Raw genomic sequence first — 18,579 nt, forward strand, 5'->3', positions numbered from 1 at the left:
TGTGATACTTCACTTAGTAGAATGGGTTCCAGCTCTATCCAGGATAATACAAGAGGTGCTAGATCACCATTGTTTTTTTGTGGCTGAGTTGAACTCCATGGTATATATATATATATATATATATATATATATATATATATATATTACATTTTATTAATCTCTTCACGATTGATGGGTACTTGGGTTGTTTCCACATCTTTGGAAGTGTGAATTGTGCTGCTATAAACATTCTAGTGCAAATGTCTTTTTAATAGAACATATTTTATTCCTTCAGGTAGATGCCTAGTAAGGGGATTGCTGGATCAAATGGTAGTTCTACTTTTAGATCTTTGAGGAATCTCTATATTACTTTCCACAGAGGTTATAGTAGTTTGCAGTCCCACCAGCAGTGTATGAGTGCTCCTATCTCTCTGCATCCATGCCAACATTTATTGTTTTGGGATTTTTTGGTAAAGGCCATTCTCACTGGTGATAAATGATATCTCATTGTGGTTTTGATTTGCATTTCCCTGATGATTAGAGATGTTGAACATTTTTTTCATATGTTTGTTGGCCATTAGTCAGTCTTCCTTTGAAGTTTCTGTTCATGTCATTTGCCAACTTTTGAATGGGGTTGTTTGATTTTTTCTTGCTGATTTTCCTGAGTTCTATATAGAGTCTAGTTATCAGCCCTTAATTGGATGTGTAGCATGTGGATATTTTCTCTCATTCTGTAGGTTGTCTGTTTGCTCTTGTGATAGTTTCCTTGGCCGTGCAGAAGCTTTTAAATTTGATCAGGTCCCATTTATTTATTTTTGTTGTGGTGGTTGCCTTAGGGGTATTCTTCATAAATTCTTTCCCCAGTTCAATGTCTATAAGAGTTTTTCCAACATTTTCTTCTTGAATTCTTATATTTTCATGCCTTAGGTTTAAGTCTGTTATCCATTGTGAGTTGATTTTTGTGAGAGGTAAACGATGCAAATCCTGTTTCGATCTTCTACACATGGCTATCCAATTTTCCCTGCATCGTTTATTGAATAAGGTTTTTTATTCTCACAGTGTATGTTTTTTTCTGCTTTGTCAAAGATTAGATGGATATATGAGGATGATTTTATATGTGGATTCTCAGTTCTGTTCCATTGGTCTATTTCTCTGTTCTTGTGCCAGTGCAAAGCTGTTTTAGTTATAGTATAGTTTGAAGTCTGGTAAACCATTGCTTCCCAATTTGTTCTTTTTTTCTTAAGATTGCTTTTGCTATTGGGTCTTCTCTGGTTCCATATGAAGCATAGAATTAACTTTTTCAAGATCTGTGAAAAATTATGTTGGTATTTAATAGGGATTTTAATAGAGATTGAATCTCTAGATCATATTGGGAAGTGTAGACATTTTAACAGTGTTGATTCTGCCAACTCATGAGTATGGTATGGTTTTCCACCTGTTTGTTTACATCCTCTGCTATTTATTTCCTCAGGGTTTCATAGTTCTACCTGTAGAAGTCTTTCACCTCCTTAGTTAAATATCTTCCTAGACATTTTATTTTCTTTGTTGCTGTTGTGAAGGGCATTGAGTCTTTGATTTGGTTCTCGGTTTGACTGTTGTTGGTCTTTAGTAATGCTACATAGATTTCTCTACATTGATTATGTAACCTGACACAAATCTATAAATCTAAATCAATATATAAATGGAAGTAAAAATTAAGACCATATGATCCCCTTAATAGACACAGAAAAAGCATTTAACAAAATTCAGCACCCTTTTATGATAAGGATATTTAACAAAATAGGCATAGACAGGACTTACCCAAAAATGATAAAAGCCATATATGAAAAACTCACAGCCAACATCATATTGAACCAGGAAAAACTGAAAGCATTCCTGCTTAGAAGTGGAACCAGATAAGGTTGCCCTCTATCACCACTTCTATTCAACATAATCCTGGAAGTTCCTAGCCAGAGTAATTAGACAAGAGAAGGAAATCATATGTTTTTCTATTAGCATCTCTTTAACTTTATGACCCCAAAATTTTCTTAGCAATGAATTGAGTTTGACTGAGTTCAGAATATTTCCTAATCTCCATTACAACCTATTGGGCCCATAGTTTTAGAACTGTATTGCTTAATTTCCACGCAGTTGCAGATTTTCTGGCTTAAACTATAGTAGTCAGAGAATACTTTCTGAGCAATTGCATATCATTCTACAATTTGACTATTCTATATTTTGAATCATTTTATGATTGAATTTTCTATATGCCTTTGAAAATCCTTTTCTTGTTTGATGCAGTGTTTTATACATTTCAATTATATCAAGTTAACTGTGTTGTATAGATAACCTATATCTTTATTGAATTTTGATCTGATTACTCTGAAGCTGTATTGTTTTATTCAGGTAATATTGATTTGCAATATCTTCATGTGTGTTGACCTTTTTGTCATTTCAACATTTCTTTCTTTATCTTCAGTAGAGCTTCTTGCCTTAAACTTTACCTTATCTAATACTGAAATTACTACTTCAACTTTTCTGTTTTGTGTTTACAGGTACATAGTTCTACTTTTTCTTAACTTATAAATGTAAATCCTTATATTAAAGGTATATCTCTTACAGACAATATATATTTGGTTTTGTGTCTTTATTCAGATTGACAAACTTAGCCTTTTAATTGAAGTATTTAATATATTTAAATTTAATATAATTATTGATATCTTGGGATATCATCCATCTGGTTATGTTCTTTATTACCTCCCATTTTTGTTATTTTCCCTCATTTCTTAGCTTCACTTGAACTAATCCATTATTTCTTTTACTTACATTTTTCATGCATTATTAGTTTTTAGAAGTTATACTTGCTTTTAGCAGTTACTCTAGAAATTACTAATCTTGAAATATTATAATATAATATAAATATTACATTTAACATTACCATGATAATGCTAGAAACTTAAAACAGTTTAACTTTCCTACCTTTTGTGTTTTTGTTGTCATGCATTTTATTTCTACATACATTTAAATCCCAAAAGATCTTATTGTTACTGGTTTGTATTTACTTTTTACCCACATTTTTATTCTTTCTGTTATCTTCTTCTTTTCCTAAAATTCCATTCTCTGTGAGGGTTTTGTTTCTTTGTTTGTTTTTCTGCCTTCTACCTGAAGAACTCTCTTTATTTATTTATTTATTTTAGGGAGTTTAGATTTTATTTGTGCCATTGGAAGCTTTCTTTTTTTTCCCACTGTCCTTATTTTATTTATTTATTTATTTATATATATATGTATATATATATTTTTTATTTCAGCATATTATGGGGGTACAAATTTTAAAGTTTCAATAAATACCTTTTCCCCTCCTCCCTCCACAAGTCTGAGTTTCCAGCATGACCATCCCCCAGATGGTGCACATCTCACTCATTATGTATGTATATACCTGCCCCCCAGCCCCCTCCCACCTGCCCAATACTCTATTAATGTAGTACCTATGTGTCCACTTAGGTGCTGCTCAGTTAATAACAGTTTGCTGGTGAGTATATGTGGTGCTTGTTTTTCCATTCTTGGGATATTTTACTTAGTAGTATGGGTTCCAGCTCTAACCAGGAAAATATAAGATGTGCTACATCACCGTTGTTTCTTAGAGCTGAATAGTACTCCATGGTATACATATACCACATTTTATTAATCCATTCTTGGATTGATGGGCACTTGGGCTGTTTCCACAGCCTTGCAATTATGAATTGTGCTGCTATAAACATTCGAGTGCAGGTGTCTTTTTTGTAGAGTGTCATTGGATCTTTTGGGTAGATGCCCAGCAATGGGATTGCTGGATCAAATGGTAGATCCACTTGTATCGCTTTAAGGTATCTCCATATTGCTTTCCACAGAGGTTGAACTAGTTTGCAGTCCCACCAGCAGTGTAGGAGTGTTTCTCTCTCTCCGCATTCATGCCAGCATTTATTGTTTGGAGACTTTCTGATAAAGGCCATTCTCACTGGAGTTAAGTGATATCTCATTGTGGTTTTGATTTGCATTTCCCTGATGATTAGAGACGTTGAGCATTTTTTCATATGCTTGTTGGCCATTCTTCTGTCTTCTTTAGAAAAGTTTCTGTTCAAGTCCTTTGCCCACTTTTTAATAGGGTTATTTGATTTTTTTCTTGCTGATTTTCGTGAGTTCTAAGTATATTCTAGTTATCAGTCCCTTATCGGATGCATAGGATGCAAAAATTTTCTCCCATCCTGTAGGTTGTCTGTTTACTTTTATGACTGTTTCTTTGTCTGTGCAGAAGCTTTTTATTTGGTCATGTCCCATTTATTTATTTTTGTTGCTGCTGTGATTGCCTTTGGGTACTTCTTCATAAACTCTTTACCGAGGCCAATGTCTAGCAGAGTGTTTCCAACATTTTCCTCTAGAACTCTAATAGTTTCATACCTTAGGTTTAAGTCTGTTATCCAGCGTGAGTTGATTTTTGTGAGAGGTGAGAGGTGAGGGGTGTGGGTCCTGCTTTAGCCTTCTACAAGTGGCTATCCAGTTTTCCCAGCACCATTTATTGAAAAGGGACTCTTTTCCCCAGTGTATGTTTTTGTCTGCTTTGTCAAAGATTAGATAGCTAAATGAGGATGATTTTCTATCAGGGTTCTCAGATCTGTTCCACTGGTCAATATTCTTATTTTTTGTGCCAATACCAGATTGATTTAATTACTACAGCTTTGTAGTATAGTTTAATATCTGGCATATTAATACCTCCCATTTTATTTTTGTTGCCTAGAATTGCTTTTGATATCCGGGGTCTTCTATGGTACCATACGAAGTGTAAAATTATTTTTTCTATATCTGCAAAGAATGCTGATGGGATTTTAATAGGTATTGTATTGAATCTGTAGATCAGTTTGGGTGGTATAGACATTTTAATCATGTTGAGTCTGCCGATCCACGAGCATGGTATGGATTTCCATCTGTTTACATCCTCTGCTATTTCCTTCCTCAGTGTTTCATAGTTCTCCCTGTAGAGGTCTTTTACCTCCTTGGTTAAGTATATTCCTAGGTACTTTAATTTCTTTGTTGCTATTGTGAAGGGAATTGAGTCTCTGGTTTGGTTCTCAATTTGATTGTTGTTGGCGTATATGAATGCCTCTGATTTCTGTGTATTGCTCTCTTTAGTATGTACAAGTTTGCTGGTAATTATCTTATTTCTTGTTGTCTGAAAATGTTTTTATTTCACCTTAATTGTTGAAGAATATTTTCTTCAGGGTATAGAATATTATGTTGACATTTTAAAAGCACTTTAAAGAGGTCCTTCTATTGCCTTCTAGATCCACTGTTCTGTTGAAAGATCAATCATCTTTTTGTTTTTACTTTGAGTGTTTGGATCTTTTATCTTTGGTATATTTTAAGATTATCTCTTTGATTTTGATTTTTAACATTTCTACTCATGTGTACCTAGAAATGGTTATCTTAATGTTTTTATTCCACTTGAGATATGAGATATTGAATCTTGGGTTGATATATTTAATCAATTTTGAAAAATTCTCTATCACTATCACTTCAGATATTGCTTCTATCTAATTCTACCATTACTCTCCTTCTGGTATTTCAATTTTTTGTATATTGAATGTTTTGCTGAGCTCCATATATTGTTGACATCCTTTTTAATTATTTAATATTTTTCTTTTTTTGTATTTTTTAACTTCTCTCTGTTCTTTAGTTTGAATATTTTCTATTAAACCTTTCTCCAGTTTACTATTCCTATCTTCTACTTTTTAAAACCTACTATTAAATCTACCTCATGAGTTCTTACTCTTAGATATTATATTTTTCAGTTCTAGAATTTCCATTTGACTTTTTATATAGATCCTAACTCGTTGGGGGAAAATTCATCTTCTTTCAATATATTATCTGCAGTTTTTCTCTTTATCTTCTTCAATGTATTGAATGTGCATTTTAAAGATCCTTATCAGGTAATGAAAATATCTGATCATGTATCAATCTGTTTCAAGTGTCTAATTTTTCTCTTCATGTTCAATCATGAGGTTCTTTCTTTTAGCATATGTAGTAATTTTTAATTACCTGATATCATTCACATAAATAGACTGTAAAGATCTAAGACCTAAGACAAGGCTATCTTTGTCTAAGGATGTCTTCCCCTTCTCTCAACTAGACAGATAAAGTGATGGCTTATCAGCTTATTACAGTTAAGGACTATGCTGTGTTGAGCCTGGATTTATTCCGGTAATGATCACTCCGCATGTAGTTTTCCCCTGGCTTGCTCTTCAGGTCTTCTCAACTGTAAATCTAGTTTATTCTGTAAAGCCTTCCCCTATTTTCAAAATCATCTAGCACAACTGCCAAAAAACTTCACTATGCTCTTCCAGAGTCTTCCTATTTATATTTTTAGCCTGGTACAGAATTCACCAGATGCCTTTATAGAAAAACTGCCCACGTGCTTGAGGCTACCTCCCTCAAAGCTATGTTGATTTATACATTCTCCAGAAATAGGCTTCTCCAGATTTAAAGACTAACTTCTTAAACTCCTGACACAACCTGGATTAGCAAATGCCGCCAGTGTATAGCATCCTTAAAAAGTCAGCTTATCTCTTTGAAGTACCAACATTTCCTGAGTAGTTATTACTTCAATAGATCTCTGTTGTTTTCAGTTTGTTGGTGTCTAAAGTTTACAATACACACACACACACACACACACATACAAATACTATATACATAATAAAAATTGTATTTCTTGCTTTATCTCATGGATAATCTATAAAGATTTCTGTAGCCCACTCAAATATTCTTTTTTGTTTTATTTATTGTTGAAAATGAATTTTGCTTCTTTGCTTTTGTTTTCCTTCTCCTAGTAAGAAATAAATTAAGGAAGTTGGATTCTTTGGAGATGATAAATCCTTTTGGACATGTTGAATTTAAGGTGACAATGGAATTGACATGACACCATCAGGAAGTTGGAGATGTGAGACTTTAGCTTAGCAACAAGGTCAGGACTGAAGATATAAATCTGGTAGACATATGTGTAAAGATGATAGTTTAAATTATGACAATAGATGGTATTTTCAAGTGAAAGAATATAGACATAATAAGGTTTAAGGACCCCATTCCTTACTTTAGGAGTATCACAAAGAAGTAAAAAAGTAAGACAAAGAAAAAAGAATTGATGGAATAAGAATATAATCAGTTTAATTCAATGAATTATCAAGAAAAACACACTATCTGGGGGATAGGCACGATATAAAAGCAATTTATGTAACTGAATCATTTGCACTCCTGTAATATTCTGAAATAAATTTTTTTTCAAAAAAGGGAAGAGAGGTTGTGACTGACCAAATTATAATAAGTTGGTTCATTTCTAGATGTGGGAAAGAATTATATTATATTTAATTTTTAATAACAAATAGAACATTTTATACTATATTGTAAAGCAAAATCTTTTACGATTGGTAAATACATTTTTTTCTAATTAGTTTAGTAATAGTTAATTGAAATCTTCTCAGACTATGTACATTTTATAGTGAGAAAATAAAAGTAAAAAAGGAATCCAATATAATGACCTCTTGATACTTGTTAAATTTAGCCCTAAATCAATTATCATAGGTATTCTGTGTTAAATAGTAATTGTACAAGTATTTTTACTTCCTAAAGAACAGTATTAATTCAAGTATTAAATTATCCTGTAGTTTTTCCTGCATGCTCTATTAGTTTATTGTTTTATTTATAAAGATAGGTACATCACTCAATAATGGTATTCTAAAAATTAAAAAAGTATAAACTAAGATCTCAAAATAGTCATATGAAGAAAAGTGTTAGAATATGATTTCAGCCTAAGTAATTTATAATCTTATAACATGAAATAAAATATAGGTTTTTGCAGATAACCAGAAGACCACTAGACTTTTGCTTACATACAAGTATTCAAAAATTATTTCTTAAATTTTGTCCTCTCAAATGATGAACCAAATAGATTAATTCCCATACTGTGTTTTCCTTCAAACTACTATGCACTTTCAAGTTAAAAATTACTATAGAACAAATAGCCTATCTCTCCTTTGTTTAAAATATCTCAACTCAGTTGATGGCTGGATTAGTTATCTTATCTCTCTATTTGGTATATAATAAAGAGAATCACAACTGCCAAGGATAATACAACACAATAATAAGACTATTTATGAAGAAGTCTCAAAACTATTAATCCAATAGCCCAAATCACATTTAATGTTCAAAGGCAATTGTTAACAAAGTTAGTAGATACTTCAGGTTACAGATTAATTTTATCTCCATTTCCTGAATAAGACATCTATTAAAATATCAACCCCGGATGTTAGATACTATAGGGTGCTTTGGGATATTTAGTTGCAACACTAATAGTTAAACCATTAATGTAAATAGTATAGAAATAACTATTATACTATATATATATATATATATATTTATTATTTGCTGTCATAGTATGCACTATTTTATATTACATCCCCCTTATTTTGTTAATTTAAGTGAGATAAAATTTCTTAAAAGCAGTTTTTCTGGTTGATTAGATGTATTTTTCCTTAAATATTTATAGGCATTATAATTAAAATGTTAATTGAAATTTTAATAGTAATTTTGGATTTTCACAGAATTTTCAATGAATAAAATGTATTACCTATACAACTATGTGTACAAAGAAAACAACATCAAACAGTTTAGTCCTGTATATCATAATATTATAATTAAGTCATTTCATTACTGAATGTGTATACTGGGTGGCTTAATGACTCTAATCTCTGTTTCACTCATAAGCATATGGAAGATAGGTTATTAGAAAAAGCAAAAAAGACAACACACAGTTCCAAACTCTAGGAAGCTAACTAAAGTTTGCCTTCATGTTTTACCACTTTTAATCACTTCTTGCCAATATTCATTATAAAGCAATTACCTAGCTACAAAACACTTTATGGAAATGAACATACCTCTTTCACATATATAAAGCCCACAAGATTTCTTCCTTGTTTCTATTTCCCATATTTCTTCCTCAGCTTCAAATTAACTGACCTATTTATATAGTGGACACACTCAAATTATTTCATTTTTTTGGTGGATTGAAGAAAACAATGGTTTATATTCTATAATCTAAGTATTAGCAGAAGTTTCAGGAGTCCCATGTTTAAGTTTTCATCTGTAGATTTTTCAGTCACTGTTACTTCTTTCTGGTACTCTATTACTTGAAGAATGTGAGGCAGTTGCAATGACTAAAGAATTAAATGGTATAAATATACCTCTCTCAAACCCTGTGAGCAAGAAAAGAGGCAAAAACCCAGTACAGACAGCTATATAACTTTGCCCTTTATGGATTTCCTTTAGATTATTTGCTAAAAGGAAATTATTAAATTTTCATGTGCTCTGCAGAGCCTAGTCTTGGTTTATAAGATGAGAAGAAAAGAAAATATTATTAACTGCTTCATTGCCAAGAGATAGTCATTATCTGTGTACATTGAAAGAATTCTTAGTGCCCTTGCTGTGGTTTTAATGCTCATATCTGAGGTCATGAGATCACGAGCTTTATTCTCTGATTGTCATGTGGAGCAGTGAGCACAATTACAGAACATTTTTACAGCCAGGTTTGCTCAAATCTCTGTCTCTCTCTCTCTTTTTTAATATTAAACAAATTCTCTGATCTACTGGATCATTTTACTCAGCCAATATGCCTAAACACCTGCCTTACAATTTTTAAGGTGATTATTTAAAATTGCAAATATCATTAAAAGTCATTCTAGTGTGGAATTTCTTTGAAGAAAGTGGATTATAGAGTAGCAGAGATGTATAAATTGGGTAAAAAATTCAAGTTTTTGGAAAAGCGCATCTGCTTTTCTCACACAGAGGCGAATAGGAGTTTTAAACAGCAATCCTGCCTGTGTCCCTCCTAGAGCTATTGAACAATGTCTTTTCATTGGTTACAGCATCTTCCAGAAAGGCCTGCTTGCTACCAAGAGTGTGGGGGACCATGCTCTGCAAGATACACAGAAATACCACCCACCAGGGCTGGTTTTGCAAGCCATGGTGAGGACTTGTCCAAAATCTGTTCTTAAATCATACATTCTGGAAGCCTTGGTTCTCTCTCATAGTGTAATGTCACCCTCTTATTTTATCCTCCATCTTCTGTTATTTAACTAAAACAAATTGAAATGATTTCTACTTGAAATAAAGCCACATGTCACAGATAATAATAAAGGAATATCACAAAACATGATCACAGTGCTTTGTATTACCACTCTCCCTTCCCTCTTCCCCCAACATACAGAAAGGCAAAGGTCGTTCCCAGAGAAATTTTTAGCATGTGAGCATCTCTGGGTTTTAAAAATGTCAGTGTCTTGGCAGGTGCTTTCAGCTGTAATAAGAGGTAAGTAAAAGATTTTACAATCTCTGCCTTTTAAAGTTAATATGAGGAAGCATATACAAGTTTGTAACACTCTCAATAGTCAAGATTTACTACTACCCTTGAATGAATTACTTCATTTGACTTATTTGCTGTTAATTGCATTCTAATAGGAGAAGGATGGTGTCTTTAGAGATCTAAAGGCTACACCATTTCAATAGTAAAGACATTCATGTTAAAAATATAATAAACATACACACACAAAGAACTGAAAAATGAAAAAAAAGCAAGTCTCTGAAATCTTTCCTACTCTGTTTTAGAATAAAATGCTTATTTTATTCATTTTGTAATAAACTGTATATCTCTGGCAACAATTTTGTTCACCTAAAACTCACCAATTGTTTGAATTATGATATTACTAATTGGGTTCAATCAGGAAAATGTTTAGCAGAGCAATAGGCAAACTGAATGATTTCAAAAATCTTCAAGATTTTTTCTTTGAAAAAATTCCTATTCTGCATCAGAAATCTCTCATTGGTCAATGCACTTTTAAGAGTGCACTGTGTGGTCACTATAATAATCAATATTTCACACTAGTTTTGCTTAAACAAATAAGCACATTTTTGTGATACACCAAACATGTCTTTGATGATAGAAGTGCAGAGATATAAATCAACATACATTTCAATTTACCTTTGTGTGAGGTGCATGTAAGATACAAGAACAGGGTAAGATTCCACCTGTCTTAGAAAGAGACTTGTTAACATATTACTGATGACTCAGGCAAATCAGATGGTAAATTACCTTTGAGAGGTCCCCAGCCTCCAAATAGAAGCAGATAACAAACACATTCCACGTAACCCAGAGGACTAGCCAGACAGCATACTGTAGGCAAGCAAAAGAGAAACAACATATAATTAGTTTGCAATCAGCTGAGTACAATTCAAATAGAACTTGAACTTTGACACACCCAAATTATAAGATTAGTAGGGAATGTTAGATATTGCTTCTTTCTAAGGAGCAGGATTAGATGTACATTTATCTCACTGTTGATTTTTTTCCCCACTGTTATGGACTTATAGCTCAAACTTCCTTAAGTATAATTTTTAGGTTTCAAGACAAGAGAAATGATAGTCCACATTTCTGTTTTAAGAGTGAATGATTGTTTTCTAGATATCTAAATAAATGTGCTAATATCTAGATGTGCTAATAATATGATATAATATAATATAATAATATAATATAATAATGTGCTAATAATTAGATGTGCTAATATACTTGTAAAATACAACCCATCCAAAGAAAACTAGTTTCCTTAAACAAAACCATCGCCATGTAGGATAATGTACAACCTTTCCCCAAGACATCTAGGACCATCTTCAAATCAGTCTTTATGCCTCTGTCCCATCTAATCAGCTTTCTCTCTTTAGTGTCTCCTTTTCATTTCTATGTTCACACCTCCTTATTTTATCCTCTCTCTATTGCTCATGACAGTGGCTATCTAGCTATTATCCCTAATTTTATTCTTTTATCTATTTAGTGTACCTTCTTCAATGATGACGGATTTTCTTGTCAAAATAGTTATGACCACTCAGCTAAAATTCATTAAACATTTAGAAGGCAACATTGCTGGAAAGACACCGAGATCACAGAAACCAGTGATAAATTCTCCCTAGATACAAGTTAAGTGAAGGTGATAAATTTAAAAAAAAGATAATTATTATATAGGAATCATAAAAAAGGTATATAGTCTGAGCACAAGGAAGGAAGAGGGGAGGAGAACATAACCTGCCCTGGATAAAAGATCCTGCAAAGCTTAACAGGAGAGGTGAAAGCCTTTCAGAAGATGTCATTCTAGCTGTCTCATGAGCGAGCTTAATGAAATCAAAGTGTAAAGGGTTGGAAGGGCTATGGCATGAGGCTACTATAAACAAAGGAAACAACAATTGTGGCTTTTTAAAAAGTTGCATAAGAGAATAATATATCATTTCCCATATAAACAGACACCAATGACACCCATCCTTTATATGGTGAGTTCCAAAATATTTATTTTATGATTCAAGAACCCCCATGATCTTGTTATCTTTTGAGCCACACGTTTCTGCTCATCTCTGGCATTATCCTGGATTCCAGACACATCCACTATTTCTGTTTCAGGTACATGGAAAGCTATTTCTCACTTCTGTGCTTTTGTATATTATTCCTTTATCCTGAATAATTTTGATTTCCCCTGGATACTCCTCTTACCATCTATTAGTTTTTTTTAATTTTTCTTCTAAGATTAATTTGAATATCACCTCCTGAGTGAATCTAATCAGAATTGATTAAGCTCTACTTAGTGCTACAATAAAGTTTGCTTGTCCTAATTTCATTCCAAATGTTTACACCTAATTATTTACATATGTTCTCCAATGCACAATGATAAGCTCCTTAAGAAAAGGAACTATTTTTTAAATTTTTTATTTTTGTTCCCAAGTTCTAAACTTATGGTATTTGTTTGCACACAACAGTTATTCAGACAATATTTTGTATATCAAGGAATGAAAAAGTAGTAATATAAAGGAAATCTTATTATTTTCAGAAGCAGAACCCATTCTTCCCACCCAGACTGGTTTTTATTAGATTACTATGATCATTCCTGTAGTGTGAGGAGTGAGAGTTCTACATGATGAGTTTATATAATAATAAGTGATGACTCAGCTGTTTTCCAAAGGTGATGGGTTCATTTAACTGCTGAGTATGTGCATTGCTCAGCAGAGTATAAAGTGAGGTCAAAACCAAATGATCCAAACAAAAGAAGGGATTTGAGAGGCTCTATGAGGTGGGGGTAGGGACTGGAGAAAGGATCAGGAAGCTGAGCAAGCTGTAGCAGGAAAGAAACATCGTTTATGTAATGGAGATCTAAAGAAGAATTTAAGTTTGTTTCAGTCACTTGATTTAAGTGATGATAAGACAGAAAGGAAGAATGACTGACTATAATGTTTTATCATGTCCTTTTTTCATAGTGACACATTTTCCCCACCTTATTTATAACAGAGAGCTACATAAACACTGTTCACTAAAAACCAAAATAGCAGGATTGTAAAACATTGGGGAAGGGCTGATGAAATACACTGTATTACATAATATCAAATATTTCTGAAAATTTGACATTGGCAAGCATGCTTTGTGAAATGGCATTAAGGAATGTCAATGCTGAAGCTTTTTTATTTCACAACTGAAATTCTATTTTAAGCTCAATAAAAGCTAAAATGTTTATCTGTATCCATGTGGTATAGAGGGCATAGTCACTACTTCAATATTGTATACTGAATATATAATAAGAATTTAGAATCTTCATCCAGGTTTACACTTACTTATGTGTATATATAAATATAAATTAAAGTTAGTTTGATTAAAAATATCAAACTGAATAATTTGTTTTAGTCACTGAAATAAATATTTGTATGGAAGGATAGGTAAGGTAATGCTTGTCTCACATATAAATAAATAGCATATGAAGATTAAGAACTGGGAACCTAATATCTTGCTCTGTCACTTAGGAGCTCTTTGGCTATATTCAAGTCATGTGGTCTACTACACTTCACTATCCTCAAATGTAAAATAGGCTTATTAATAGCAGCAAACTCACATGGCTTATATGAGAATGGAATGATAGAATGTTTGAAAGTACCCAATTCTTGAGTTCCCACTATATGTTGCCATTTTATTATAATGATTATGTTACATCATCATCTCTTCTTATTAAATAATATAGCAGTGATCCCAAAAGTTTTAGTCCTTAAGATATTAAAAATATATTTTCCACATGGACTTATATAAAACAATATTCTATGTAATTAAACTACAATCTACTTGTTTCCTCAATGCAATATATTCTTCCCTGGAATAAGGTGGGTTTTTTTTTTTTTGATATTTTAATGCCAACATTGATAGAAGGATGATATCTCATGAAATGAACATTTCTTCCTTTGGTTTCATTAAAACAATAGTTTATTATTTCTGATTCAGTGCAACACAATTAAAAAGGACTTTCTATATCTTGTTTTATGAGTTGCTTTTTTACAGTGTTAGTAACACTTTTGCACTTCTTTTTTAATCCTCCTATTTTTCCAAGATTGATCCAGAAGGATTTGTACAGAAAGAACATAGTAAATGTTCCTTTTATATCTTTGCATTTACTTGTGCTATTTTCACTTTATTGTATGCTTCATTACAAACCAGTTGGCCTCACAATGCATATACTTCATTATAAGTTTACAAAAGATGATTATCACTTGTGTTGGTATGCCTCCTTCAATAAACACAGAAACCCCTACTAGTGTGACAGAAGTTAGTCACTGCTTGTATATCATTATCCAAAGGCAGACATTTGTCTAATTTATCTAACTTTATCTCATTTAATTTTAATCATTAATTTTCTCATTTATCTTTATTATATCTCTTTTCTTCATCTCCTATTTTCTTTATTATTCCTTTTTATACTTTTTTTCTCATTTCAGTTGCTTGCACTTTTATAAATTAAATATCCTCCAATTTTGCCTAGCTGCCTAAATACTGATGAAGATTTTGCATTCCTTTGTAATTTGGCCTATGAGTTTTGTCAATAAACACTACTGTTCATGCTGTTTTTAAAATTACTCATCATAATTATTTAAGAATATAAAGATCTGTACTAACTTCTTTCCAGGCGCTACAGCTAGTTGATGTGATATAATTGACAATTGCTCAGTTTGAGTATAATTGAAAAGGACGTTCTGCCGGAGAGATAACCTAGCAGGCTAACAAAGTATCACACTTGCTAGATATCACCTAACATATAGTTTTCTGATATAAAACTAACTTTGCTTTAGCCTCATTTCTTCTTGTGAAAAAAACATTATATTTTATGTTTTGGATAGACACATTAAGATATAATTTGTGATGAGAGATTCTATTGCATGATGAAATTCACTTTTTAAGAGTTGATTTCTGAAGCACTAGGAGAACCATTTAAAGATTGATTCAACCCGAGTCTCCAAATAAATGGTCAAAACTATCTACTAAAAAAGTAATTGAAACATCATGGCTTCCCTGTTGTATTTGTGGCTTCAATAATGAAATCAAATTACGTATATAAGATAAAAATTAGTTAAGGTTGTTAATCATGTAATCATGATAGGCCAAAACATTGACTAGGCTCAGAAACATGGCGATATTATATGCCATGGTTATATAATATTTATAAAGATAGACTAAGGTAGTATAAGACTAAAAGGCTGATAAATTTTTTGTTAGAAAATAACAAATCACACCTTAATGACACTGCCGATGCTTTGATGCCTTCCTCTCTTACATTAAAACTGCCCAAGCTTAAAGTCCAAATTTTTAAAATTATATTTAACATACAAAATATTAATAAATTTTGGCACAGTTTGTCAGGTTTTCATGCACATACATATATATAACTTTTACATTTTTATTGGCATTACATTGATTTTATAAATTATTTTGAGGAAAACTGAACTTTATGCATTTCCAAAATAATCTCTTCTAGAAAAATTCCTGAAAGAGGAATTATTATTTAAGACAAATGAATTTTCATATCCTTTTTACTAATTGACAATGATTATACAATTTCAGAAAAAAAAAAGAGTTACCCTTATAACATTAAAGTGCAGAAGCAAGCATTACTTGAAAAGGAGATTTAAATTTATGGTTAGCCTAGCTTTCTAATTTCTTGTTTCTTTTTCCTTTGTGTCTAGGGAAATAGGAACATGTTAGAATAACATATTAGCAGAGAATATGCAATTTTTTTCCCAAAGGAAATACTTGTTTTTTATTCAGGCATTTTTAATATTAGAAGACTTCTATTGTAAAATGTCATTAAGTGAACTATTAATATATAAATAGGTATGAATGGACTAAATTATGATAATGACTTTCTCTTAAAAATTATCACCATTTAGAAAACTATTATTCTAAATTTTAAACCAATAATTCTAAAACTGTTATTATTATTAGAAGATGAAAAGAGTAGCACAATTCAATCACTTGTTACATGCCATCTTAAGTGCTTAATTAGAGAAGGAGTTGGGCCATGAATCAATTCACATTTATTAAATACTAGCTGGATGCAAGTGACTACATCTGCCACAGAGAAACAATACAGGATATAACTGAGTTACTCACCTAATATAATTTATATTCATCACTGATATGTAATTGATGAAATCTATAGGAATGTTTTTAGGTATGATTATTTTAAAGAGTACAAAACTGGTATTAGCTCACCAATCTCACTGCTCTGCTAATTTAAATGTAATAATTTAATCAGTTCTAATGAACTGTGACGGAAGAATTACTAAGAAGCATTGCATTAACAATCTTGTCTCAAAAACTTCTTTAAGCAAGAAAAATGTTTAGAATTATTAACAGTTACATGTTTGAACATTAACAATAAAGATGTTTTAATTGATATAAAATGTATACTCACAAAGCAAACATCCTTAGTCAAAATGGTAAGACTATATGCATCTTTTGCTCAAATTACATTTTACTTTAGTTTTCTCATCTCTAACAGCAGTATTATTTAATCTGCTTAGCCATTCTTATCACTTTCTTTTCTATTATTATAATAAACAAGAGAAAAAGTGGTCCAAATAAAGCAACTTATTTCCTAATTCTTGATGATTCTATGACCAATGGTAGTCTGTAAATCCTATGTTCTAATACATGCTATAAAAAACTTGTCTCTTAAGAAAAATACCTACATAAAAGCACACTATTTTACAACTTCTAGTTTAGTCAGGAATGAAGGCTCTGATAAAGTTATCAGCCAGAGTCTGATAGAATCCAATTCTAATCATAGATCATGCTATAGATTATAGAGAAAGGCAGATTTCTAACTTCTCATTTTCCACCAATGCTGTTGTCATATGATCAAGCTTCCTTGTGATTTTACATCTGCCTAGGCATTTTAAAGATTGTGTAACTTTTAGTCCATTTTAAAATAAGACTTTTCTTCACCCAATTATAGAAATTTCTTATTGTAGATAATATTTAAAATTTTGAACACCATAAAGGGAAATTGAGAAAATATCATATTTAGATATAATTACTAGTATCATTTTATTGTATGTTTCCATTCTTGTCCTTATTAGTATATGTTTCAATCATATGTGCTAAATTAAAATTAATAGGAATCTTCCTCTATATTTTGTTACTTGATTTTTTCACTTGATTAAAAAGTCTCATTGAGTATTTTATAACATACATGGCAGTTCAATCATCTACTATGAGTTATTCAATGAATTTCTTATTAAACTTCTTATGCTTTTCTTGCTTGTATTATAATATAATCAATTCCTAGAAATCTTGGTTTTGCTTTAAAATATTTAGTTTCATTAGACCTATGAACTATTTTGTGAATTATACCTAAAAATATTTTGCCTAAACAGACTATTTAATTCTTAGACAGACTATAAATGTTAGCATATCCAATAGACATCATTTTAATGAACATATAAACATGGCCATTAAGTTTTATATAACTCCAAATAAAAACAATATCCCTCAGGTATTCTATTCTTCTTGAAGAAAAAAGTGAAAAATAATTGTCTTTGATTAATACAATAATAATAATGTTCATTTACCATGAAAACACCTGTATATGACCAATTTCTTGCCTTTACTTGTGTAAAACATTTTATACCAAAATATTTACGTCCTTATAGTCCATTGAAAAGATTTTAGACACCTATAATGATTCATATTATTCATGTGCACTTGCTTATATAGCAAGCATTTAAGATGCAGATGTGTGATTCATAGACCTCAAAGTGATGAGAAAAGAATCCTTTAAATTCTTGAAAAGGCAACTTCTCTTTTACTGTCACATATTCATCACTTTAGACCGTGGCACCGAAAAAACAATGCTTACTTTGCCAGTCAGCAAATAATTTAAAAGTCATATTTACTGATATCTCTGGTTTTTAAAATACCAGTTTTAGAATTCTAAGGACGGCTGTCCCTGTGTTGAGGATTTTTGGATTATCCCAATAACACTAAAGAAAGTGGAGTTGCCTCTGGTTCTGGCTACCTAGGTGTTTAAAAATCACAGTCAAGATGTGTAATACTGCATTTTTTAACAATTAAGATAATATGCATTTGAGGATTTTTATATAATCCTCTAATACTGTCTTTATTCCATTGCCTTAATGCCTCCCTCCCACCTCCCACTGTGACCCCAATCCAAGACACACAATGGTGGGCTGAGAAAT

General features: G+C 31.5%; 1 protein-coding gene across 2 annotated transcripts in view; it reads right to left on the reverse strand.

Annotated features, from left to right (window-relative positions):
* Nucleotides 1-18,579, reverse strand: part of NKAIN2 (sodium/potassium transporting ATPase interacting 2) — a 967,023-nt gene that overhangs the window by 431,610 nt on the left and 516,834 nt on the right. For both annotated transcript variants that reach the window (XR_001157261.2, XM_012777552.2), the window contains exon 3: nucleotides 11,123-11,203. Coding sequence is in view for 1 of the 2 variants with exons in the window: in XM_012777552.2 (XP_012633006.1) it covers nucleotides 11,123-11,203 (81 nt within the window). In the remaining variant the exon portion in view is untranslated. The remainder of the gene's footprint in view (nucleotides 1-11,122; nucleotides 11,204-18,579) is intronic.

The sequence above is a fragment of the Microcebus murinus genome, chromosome 5, assembly GCF_040939455.1.
Source record: "Microcebus murinus isolate Inina chromosome 5, M.murinus_Inina_mat1.0, whole genome shotgun sequence".
Classification (NCBI taxonomy): Eukaryota; Metazoa; Chordata; class Mammalia; order Primates; family Cheirogaleidae; genus Microcebus; species Microcebus murinus.